Here is a 10,806-nt window from a genome sequence, read left to right as displayed (position 1 = left end):
TTGAGAATTTTCAAATAAGCATTTTTCTACGGCTGGCCATTGCTTTCCACCTGGCTACCCCTACCCCGGTCACACAGCACTGCCCCTCCCCTCTCTCCTCGCCCAAGCCTTCCCATTTCTCTTTCTCCCCAAAATACAGTCAGCTGATGTTCTGAAAAACTGCAAAATCTGGACCCTTTACAAATCAGCGGGCTAGATAATCTGGGACCCTTCTTTTCTAAAACTATTGCTTGAAATTTGTTGCCCCCCTATTACTAGCCTTTTCAAACCTCTCTTTCGTGTCGTCTGAGATTTCCCAAAGATTGGAAAGCAGCTGCGGTTATCCCCTCTTTCAAAGGGGGGGACACTCTTGACCCAACAGCTACAGACCTTTATCTATCCTACCCTGCCTTTCTAAGGTCTTCGAAAAGCCAAGTCACAAACAGATTACCGACCATTTCGAATCCCACCATACCTTTCCTCGCTATGCAATCTGGGTTTCAGAGCTGGTCATGGGTGCCACCTCAGCCACGTTCAAGGTCATAAACGATATCTTAACGCCATCGATAGGAAACAATACTGTGCAGCCGTATTCATTGACCTGGCCAAGGCTTTTGACTCTGTCAATCACCACACCCTCATCGCAGACTCGACAGCCTTGGTTTCTCTAATGATTGCCTCGCCTGGTTCACCAACTATCTTTCTGATCGAGTTCAGTGTGTCAAATCGGAGGGTCTGTTGTCCGGCCCTCTGGCAGTCTTTATGGGGGTGCCACGGGGTTCAATTCTTGGACCGACTCTCTTCCTGTATACATCAATGATGTGCTCTTGCTGCTGGTGATTCTCTGATCCACCTCTACGCAGACGACACTATTCTGTATACTTCTGGCCTTCTTTTGACGTGTTAAACCCTCCAGGCGAGCTTCAATGCCATACAACCTCACTTCCGTGGCCTCCCAATTGCTTTAAATACAAGTAAAACTAAATGCATGCTCTTCAACCGATCGCTGCCTGCCCTGCCCGCCTGTCCAACATCACTACTCTGGACGGCTCTGACTTAGAATATGTGGACAACTACAAATACCTAGGTGTCTGGTTAGACTGTAAACCTCTTTCCAGACTCACATCAAACATCTCCAATCCAAAGTTAAATCTAGAATTGGCTTCCTATTCCGCAACAAAGCATCCTTCACTCATGCTGCCAAACATACCCTTGTAAAACTGACCATCCTACCAATCCTCGACTTCGGTGATGTCATTTACAAAATAGCCTCCAAAACCCTACTCATAAAAATTGGATGCAGTCTATCAAGTGCCATCCGTTTTGTCACCAAAGCCCCATATACTACCACCACTGCGACCTGTACATCTCGTTGGCTGGCCCTCGCTTCATTCGTCGTCGCAAACCCACTGGCTCCAGGTCATCTACAAAGACCCTGCTAGGTAAAGTCCCCCTTATTCTCAGCTCGCTGGTCACCATAGCAGCACTACCTGTAGCACACGCTCCAGCAGGTATATCTCTCTGGTCACCCCAAAACCAATTCTTCCTTTGGCCGCCTCTCCTTCCAGTTTCTGCTGCCAATGACTGGAACGAACTACAAAATCTCTGAAACTGGAAACACTTATCTCCCTCCCTAGCTTAAGCACCAGCTGTCAGAGCAGCTCATAGATTACTGCCCTGTACATAGCCATCTATAATTTAGCCCAAACAACTACCTCTTTACTTACTGTATTTATTTTTTATTTTGCTCCTTTGCACCCCTTATTTTTTCTATCTCTACTTTACACTTCTTCCACTGCAAACCAACCATTCCAGTGTTTTTTTTTTTTATTTTTACTTGCTATATTGTATTTACTTCGCACCATGGCCTTTTTATATTTTTTATTTATTTATTATATATTTTTTGTTTGCCTTCACCTCCCTTATCTCACCTCACTTGCCTCACATGGTATATAGACTTAATTTTTTCCACTGTTATTCATTGACTGTGATGTTTTTGTTTTTAGTCCCATTGTGTTACTTACTGTGTTTGTTGTATGTGTCGAACTGCTTTGCTTTATCTTGGCCAGGTCGCAATTGTAAATGAGAACGTGTTCTCAATTTGCCTACCTGGTTAAATAAAGGTGAAATAAAAAAATAAAATAAAATAAAATAGACAGTATAATTTGGAATGGTATGGTATGTACAGTAGTAGGTATATTAGGATGAGCTATGTTGAGAATACAGTATACATACACAGTAAGTAAACAATATAATATATGCCACGCAGTCATGGGTGTATAGGGAGTACAGGAGGGGGCTGAACACACACCCCTGGAGGGCCCCCGTGTTGAGGATCAGTGTGGCAGAGGTGTTGCCTACCCTCATCACCGAGGGTCAGCCCATCAGGAAGTCTAGTACCCAGTTGCAGAGGGAGGAGTTCAGACCCAGGGTCCTTAGCTTAGTGCCCTCCAAGCGCATCACTATGGAAATCTGAGCTGTAGTCAATGAACAGCATTCTCACATAGGTATTCCTCTTGTCCAGGTGGGATAGGGCAGTGTGCAGTGCGACGGCGATTGTGTCGTCCGTGGATCTTTTGAGGCTTTATGCAAATTGTAGTGGGTCTCAGGACTCAGGTAAGTTGGAGGTGATATGATCCTTAACTAGCCTCTCAGAGCACTTAATGATGACAGAGGTGAGTGCTACAGGGTGATAGTCATTTGTTTCAGTTAGCTTTCTTGGGTACAGGAACAATGGTGGACATCTTGAAGCAAGTGGGGAAAACAGACTGGGATAGGGACGAGGTTGAATGTGTCTTTAAACACTGCCCTGAGGATGCTGCTTGGGATGCCGTCTAGGCCGGCATACTGGTAATTCACTGTTTGACACAACATACTCTCCTATTTCTAATCGTTTTATGAGTACGGCATCAACATGTTCATGTGTATAAAGTATTGCAAAATAATTTTAATGCTTAGCATTAAAATTATGATTTCATTTCAAATAAACAAAGAAAAATAGCTTCAATCCACATTTCAAATAAGTGCTGTAGGTAATTTTGGGGAATATACAGTATGTACGTGTTTATATTTTAAATGTCATTATAGTTATGTTTATCTATAGTGCCTGTACATTCTAGAGGGTCCACCATGTACTCTCCCTACTGGTGTCCCCCAGGGCTTGGTTCTAGGCTCTCTCCTCTTCTCTCTATACAACAAGTCACTTGGCTCCGTCATATCCTTACATGGTCTCTCCTATCATTGCTATGCGGATGACCTTCAACTACTTTTCTCCTTCCTCCCTTCTGACACTCATTTGGCGACATGCATCTCTGTAAGCCTGGCAGATACCTCAGCTTTAATGCTAGCCTAACACCTCAAACTCAATTTCGACAAGACGGAGCTGCTCTTTCTCCCGGGGAAGGCATGCCTGCTCCAAGACCTCTCCATCATGGTTGACAACTCCATGGTGTCCCCCACCCAGAGTGCAAAGAATCTTGGCGTGACCCTGGACAACACCCTGTCTCTGCAAACACCAGAGCAGTGACTCGCTCCAGCAGGTTCATGCTCTACAACATCCGTAGAGTAGGACCCTACCTCACACAGGAAGCGACGCAGGTCCTAATCCAGGCACTTGTCATCTCCCGTCTGGAATACTGCAGCTCGCTGTTGGCTGGGCTCCCCACGTGTACCATCAATCCTCTGCAACTTATCCAGAACACTGCAGCCCGCCTGGTGTTCAACCTTCCCAAGTTCTCCCATGTAACCCCGGTCCTCTGCACGCTCCACTGGCTTCCAGTCGAAGCTCATATACACTACAACACCATGGTACATGCCTACGGAGTAGCAAGAGGAACTGCCCTTCCCTACCTTCAGGCTATGCTCAAACTCTACACCGCAACCTGAGTACTCCGTTCTGCCACCTCTGGTCTCTTGGCCCACCCATCCCAGCTCCCGCTCAGCCCAGTCAAGGCTCTTCTCTGTCATGGCACCCCAATGGTGGAACCAGCTTTCGCATGAAGCTAGGACAACAGAGTCCCTGCCCATCTTCCAAAAACATCTGAATATCCTACCCCTTCCTGAATAACCTACCCCTTCCCTGAATATCCTACCCCTTCCCTGAATATCCTACCCCTTCCCTGAATATCCTACCCCTTCCCTGAATATCCTACCCCTTCCCTGAATATCCTACCTCTTCCCTGAATAACCTACCCCTTCCCTGAATTACCGTACCCTTCCCTGAATAACCTACTCTCTTCCCTGAATATCCTACCCTTCCCTGAATATCCTACCTCTTCCTGAATATCCTACCCCTTCCCTGAAAATCCTACCCCTTCCTGAATATCCTACCCCTTCCCTGAATAACCTACCCCTCCCCGAATATCCTACCCTCTTCCCTGAATACCTACCCCTTCCCTGAATTACCTACCCCTTCCTGAATTAACCTACCTCTTCCCTGAATATCCTACCCCTTCCCCCTCGAATATACCTACCTCTTCCCTGAATATACCTCACCACCCTTCCCTGAATAACCTACCTCTTCCTGAATATCCTAACCCCTTCCCTGAATAACCTACCTCTTCCCTGAATATCCTACCCCTTCCCTGAATATCCTACCCCTACCCTCCCCCCTTACTAGCACTGCATTTGCTGATGGCAACTTTATTGAGGAAAAATATATTTATTATGACTGAGATACTTTTGTATGTGTAGTGTATGTGGACACCCCTTCAAAATAATGGATATGGCTATTTCAGCCTCACCCGTTGTTGACAGGTGTATAAAATCGAACTCCCAGCCATGTAATCTCCATAGACAACCAGTGGCAGTAGAATGGTCTTACTGAAGAGCTCAGAGACTTTCAACGTGGCACCGCCATAGGATGCCACCTTTCCAACAAGTCAGTTCGTCAAATATCTGCCCTGCTAGAGCTCCCCTCAGCAGGGGGGGCCGCTCTAGCAAAAATCGTCTATCCTCAGTTGTAAAACTCACTACCGAGTTCCAAACTGCCTCTGGAAGCAACGTCAACACAATAACTATTCGTCGGGCGCCAAGCAGCTGCACACAAGCCTAAGATCGCCCTGCTTAATGACAAGCGTCGGCTGGAGTGGTGTTAAGCTTGCCGCCGTTGGACTCCGGAGCAGTGAAAAGGTGTTCTCTGGAGTGATGAACCTCGCTTCACCATCTGGCAGTCTGACGGACGAATCTGGGTTTGGCGGATGTCAGGAGAACGCTACCTGCCTCAATGCATAGTGCCAACTGTAAAGTTTGGTGGATGAGGGATAATGGTCTGCGGCTGTTTTTCATGTTTCGGGCTAGGCCCCTTATTTCCAGTGAAGGGAAGTCTTAACGCTACAGCATACAATGACATTCTAGACGATTCTGTGCTTTGAAATTTGTAGCAACAGTTTAGAACAAATTCAGTTAAGAACAAATTCTTATTTATAATGATGGCCTACAGGGGAACAGTGGGTTAACTGCCTTGTTCAGGGGCAGAACGCCAGATTTTTACCTTGTCAGCTTGGAGATTTGATCCAGCAACCTTTCGGTTACTGGCCCAACGCTCTAACCACCGCCGTGCACAAAGCAAGGTCCATACAGAGATGGTTTGTTGAGATGGGTGTGGAAGAACTTGACCAGCCTGAACAAAGCCTTGACCTCAACCCCATCGAACACCTTTGGGATGAATTGGAACGCCAAGTGCGTGCCAGGCCTAATCGCCCAACATCAGTGCCCAACCTCACTAATGCTCTTGTGGCTCACTGGAAGCAAGTCCCCGCAGCAATGTTCCAACATCTAGTGGAAAGCCTTCCCAGAATAGTGGAGGCTGTTATAGCAACAAAGGGGGGAGTGTATGTGGTTGTCCCAACTAGCTATCTTAAGATTAATGCAATAACTGTAAGTCACTCTGGATAAGAGCGTATGCTAAATTACTAAAATGTAAATGAGTAGACGTGTGTCAGGTGCAAATCGCTATGCACAGAGAGATATAACTACATATATGATCCAGCCCAGACAAACAAACACCCCAAACATCAGGCTGAACAGCACCAGCAAACGGGCCTTCTGGGAAGCCCTCTCTGCCTCCCTCATGTCCCCTCTGGCCAGAGCAGCACGGGTCTAGAGCAGAGTGGAGAGACAACCAGCTCAGTCAGGACTTGGTCTGTAGCCAACAAGCATATGTATTGTTTGAAGATGTTTGATAGAGTACAGTAAAAGTCAAATGAATTGAACTTTCTGTAACTTTTCTTCTACTGTATCAGACATCTTGTTATGTCACCATTACCTTAAGGAAGGCCTCGGTAGTGTCACTGCATTCTTAGGATTCTACTACACCTACACTGAAACTCATGCCCACTCTCTGCCCTAATTCAATTCAGAGCCAGGCCTTTGTTAGTGCACTAAGGATGTAGTGCCTCATATGAGTGGGAAATGTACCTCATATGAGTACAAAAGGGCGATGAGGCCACTCATAAGGCAGCAGAAGATGGTGACCAGCAGGGACTCCACCATGTAGTCCTTGGGCAGGGGAGGCCGCTCGTCCCCCAGTGGAGGGCCGCTCATGTACTGAAACACAACAGAGGCAAACATGCAGGGACACAATAACCTATTCAAATAGTGGACATTCTTGATTTTGAATAGAGATTTCAAATACCAATGACCCACTGTCGTTACGTCACAGGACAATAGTTAGATCTATTGTTAAATCCGGAAGTAATCTCGCGTGGCCATAAGGGAATAGATTTTTGAACCGTACGGGAATCATGTTGTGTGATTCAATAAAGCTATGAGGAGTAATTGAATGTGCAAATCCGTTCTAAACTTACTGTGTGTCTAATAAATCTCCACCTGTCCACCACCACCACATGAAAGTATGTGCGTTTGGCAGCACATTTACAAAAAAATTTTTGTTGCTCTATACTGATACTCTGATACTCTCTTACTATGGTGTAGGGAGGGTTGCTGGGTGAAGGCATGAACTGGGCCTGGTAGAAGGCTGGCTGGTTGGGTCCTGGCTGGCAGGCTATGACAGGGGGCCCTGGGTAGTGAGGTGGTTGTGGAGGATAGATAATATAGGCCATCTTGGGGTCAGGTGGGCTGTAGGGTGGAGGCTCTTCTGATTGGGTGGATGCTGTCACGTCTGGTTGGACCGAGGAGATCTGTGGTTGACACACAGTCGAGGGTGTACCTCCTGCCAGGTCAGTCTGACTTAGCAGCTCCTCCCTGGTTAACCTCCCATCACTGTCACTGTGAGCTCTGTATGGCGGACAGGCAGCAAAAGTACTGTCTGCCTTAGGCACTGGAGGGCAGACAGTGTGGACATTGTCACTGTTGGATGACAGATGAGTGGTTTGGACAGGTAAGCTTGTACGTCCAACAAGGTCTTGGGTTCCTGAGTTTCCCTCCTGCACTGCTGTCCTCCCACTGGACAGGGCCTGGCTCTCAGGGCCGGGTGGTTGAATGACTAATGAGTGAAAGAGGAAGGATAGATATTATAATGGTTAGACTTGAGATTCTTGGTCAACTGGCAATGAAAAAAAAAATCTAAAAGCTATTTATCTACAGCAATGATGTAGCCATGACTACATGACTAACATTATTAATGAATGGCATATTTTAGAGGAAGAGAAAGGCCCCTGTGATCTCAATTAAGTAAACAGAGAAACTCTCAAGTTTCTCCAGGGCAGTTGACTGACCCACTTTGGTTTCTACAGTGGAAACAGTGCATCGGATTAATGAAAGGCTCAGGCAAAATGAGTGTGGGTATTCGGTGTCATTCTCCAGCTGCTGGTGTGGTTTGTCAAGGCTTAACGAAGGAGTGGCTTCATAAGAAGCATTTCAAGGTCCTGGAGTGGCCTAGCCAGTCTCCAGATCTCAACCCCATAGAAAATCTTTGGAGGGAGTTGAAAGTCCGTGTTGCCCAGCAACAGCCCCAAAACATCACTGCTCTAGAGGAGATCTGCATGGAGGAATGGGCCAAGATACCAGCAACAGTGTGTGAAAACCTTGTGAAGACTTACAGAAAACGTTTGACCTCTTCATGCCAACAAAAGTGATAAACAAAAGTATTGAGATAAAATTTTTGTTATTGACCAAATACTTATTTCCACCATAATTTGCAAATTAATTAAAAAAAATCCTACAATGTGATTTCTGGATTTGTTTTCCTCATTTTGTCTGTCATAGTTGAAGTGTACCTATGATGAAAATTACAGGCCTCTCTCATCTTTTTAAGTGGGAGAACTTGCAATTGGTGGCTGTCTAAATACTTTTTTGCCCCACTGTATGTGTCATGACAGTGACGTGTTATTTGTTATGGCGCTGGGTGCAAGTAAAGTGTTGCCGAATATTGATTGTTTTACAACCCCATCTTCTTTGGTTTTACATCAATTCAATGCACACAGCTTATCTAATATTGTAATGTTTGTTGTTGTTTTTGTGTAATCCTAATCATTCAATTTAAATTCCCATTTCTCCCAAAGTCCACTGTTTCACACATTTTAGACAATAACAAATGACCATTTGTTTAGTACTAAACATGCATTTAGGGCATGAACAGAGACTAACCTGGGTCCATTTTGTCAGGCAGCGTACAGTACAGGGAACTATACAGTTGGAGGACGGTAGAGAGGAGGATTCAGGTGGTCATCTTGGGAAAACGTCTGATCCAGACAACAGAGACAGAACATGGACAGTTTACAGCAGATATCCCATGGCTCCCACAAATGGCTACATGTAGTGTCCTCCCCTCCACAGGGTTTGAAATAGTATCGTGTTTGTTTAATAATTGACAGGCTTGTGTGTTGTGTGGTGTGTGTGTGGTCAGCGCATGGTGTGTGTGTGTGTGTGTGTGTGTGTGTGTGTTTTAGGATGTGACAGTGAACTCTAAAGGGGGGTTTACTGATGAAGGTGGAGCTTGAAACCTGGTGAACATAACATGGAAACAGGAGCATCACAGTGTCTTTGATCACACCAAAACTAATGTGAAAATAAACAGGCATGTTTTAGAAATGGATGAGCTCATCATCATTAATGGGAACAGTGATAACGTTTGATAAGAAATAATTCTAATGTATTGTTTAGATAACAAACAAATAATGTGAAAAACACTGGAAACCTGAGGGTGACTCAGTCATCAGATATCTAGAGAACTGTACTTCCCCTTCTCATCCTCAACAAAGGTGTGCTCCTTTCTTGTGTTCCTCAGGGTGATTCAACTAGCCGGTGACCCTTTCATTTTGCCAATCATTCTGCTCACAGTGCACCTTGCTTTCTTCAATGGCAGAATGCTAGGTTTGTTATTTGATATCAGATGCTATGTCACTTTTATGGTATTGTATATCCCATTGTTTTAACAGGGTATGATGAGTCTCTGTTTCCATCGGTTCAACATGTCAGGTCTACTTATTGATTTCATGTATGTGTAGTGAAGTGTGTATGATATTATAGTCACGTCTATATTAGGTTTTGAGCCAGCAATGTATAAGATACAGATTTGAAACCTTTGTACTGTAACTAGGTAGGAATCTAAAATGGTTATTTCAAGACCCACAGTAAATTGCAATACATTGGAGGGATGCATCATTTTATCATAGCGTTAAGCATATGCTACCTATGATAGTGTATAGTGAAAACTCTAACATCTGTGGCTGGGAAAGAGTGCTCCAAACAAAAGATTGTCAGTATTCTTTCCGGTATTAAAATCTTTAATCCCTCTGTGTTTGGCACCTAATTATAGGCCGTCATTGTAAATAACAATTTGTTCTTAATCTTAACTGGCTTGTCTAGTTAAATAAAGGTTCAATAAAAAATTTAAAAATTGGACACTAGGCTCATTTGCACTCGCTTGCACAGTCAGACTGTGGGGAAGGAAGCAATCCCGTGCTTAACCCATGTACATCTCATTCACACAATTATATTACTAAACTGTCCAATTAAAAAGTTTCTCCACAAACTGTCACTAAAGATATTTGCAAAGATGGGCAGTGGGAGATGGAGCTTATAAGAGCTACATGCTGTAATACAAAGAAGGTCCACATTGGATTGAACTTTGACAATAGCTACAACATTACACGACACAACACCTCTGACATAAACCCTAAAACTTGTATGTGTATGCAGAATATTAATATGTTGTATGTATATGCAGAATATTAATATGTTGTATGTGTATGCAGTATATTAATATGTTGTATGTGTATGCAGTATATTAATATGTTGTATGTGTATGCAGTTATATAATATGTTGTATGTGTTGCAGTTATTAAATTGTTGTATGTGTATGCAGTATATGAAAATATGTGTAGTGTGTATGCAGTATAATTAATATGTTGTGTGTATGCAGTATATTAATTGTTGTATGTGTATGCAGTATATATATGTTGTATGTGTATGCAGTATATAATATGTTGTATGTGTATGCAGTATATTAATATGTTGTAATGTGTATGCAGTATATTAATATGTTGTATGTGTATGCAGTAATATTAATATGTTGTATGTGTATGCAGTATTATTAATATGTGTATGTGTATGCAGTATATTATATGTTATGTGTATGCATTATGATATGTTGTATGTGTATGCAGATATTAATATGTTGTATGTGTATGCAGTATATTAATATGTTGTATGTGTATGCAGTATATTAATATGTTGTATGTGTATGCAGTATATAATATGTTGTATGTGTATGCTTTAATTATATTTGTATGTGTATGAGTATGAGTTTATGTGTGCAGAATTTAATAGTGTTGTATGTGTTGCAGTATATTAATATGTTGTATGTGTATGCAGTATATGAATATGTTGTATGTGTATGCAGTATATTAATATGTTGTATGTGTA

General features: G+C 43.4%; 1 protein-coding gene across 1 annotated transcript; it reads right to left on the bottom strand.

Moving 5' to 3' along the window:
• Positions 1 to 4,481: 4,481 nt before the first annotated feature.
• LOC111958171 (proline rich transmembrane protein 1B) lies at positions 4,482 to 8,669 on the bottom strand. The gene is made up of 4 exons (XM_023979357.2): positions 8,527 to 8,669; positions 6,903 to 7,423; positions 6,397 to 6,525; positions 4,482 to 6,078 (listed from the first exon to the last, which is right to left on the bottom strand). Exons 1-4 carry the CDS (start codon positions 8,534 to 8,536, stop codon positions 5,932 to 5,934), a joined length of 807 nt encoding a protein of 268 aa, XP_023835125.1. The 5' UTR covers positions 8,537 to 8,669; the 3' UTR covers positions 4,482 to 5,931.
• Positions 8,670 to 10,806: the final 2,137 nt, after the last annotated feature.

This window comes from Salvelinus sp. IW2-2015, linkage group LG33 (genome assembly GCF_002910315.2).
Source record: "Salvelinus sp. IW2-2015 linkage group LG33, ASM291031v2, whole genome shotgun sequence".
NCBI lineage: Eukaryota > Metazoa > Chordata > Actinopteri > Salmoniformes > Salmonidae > Salvelinus > Salvelinus sp. IW2-2015.
Note: the sequence above shows the minus strand (reverse complement) of the source record. Positions and strands in the feature narration are given on the sequence as shown.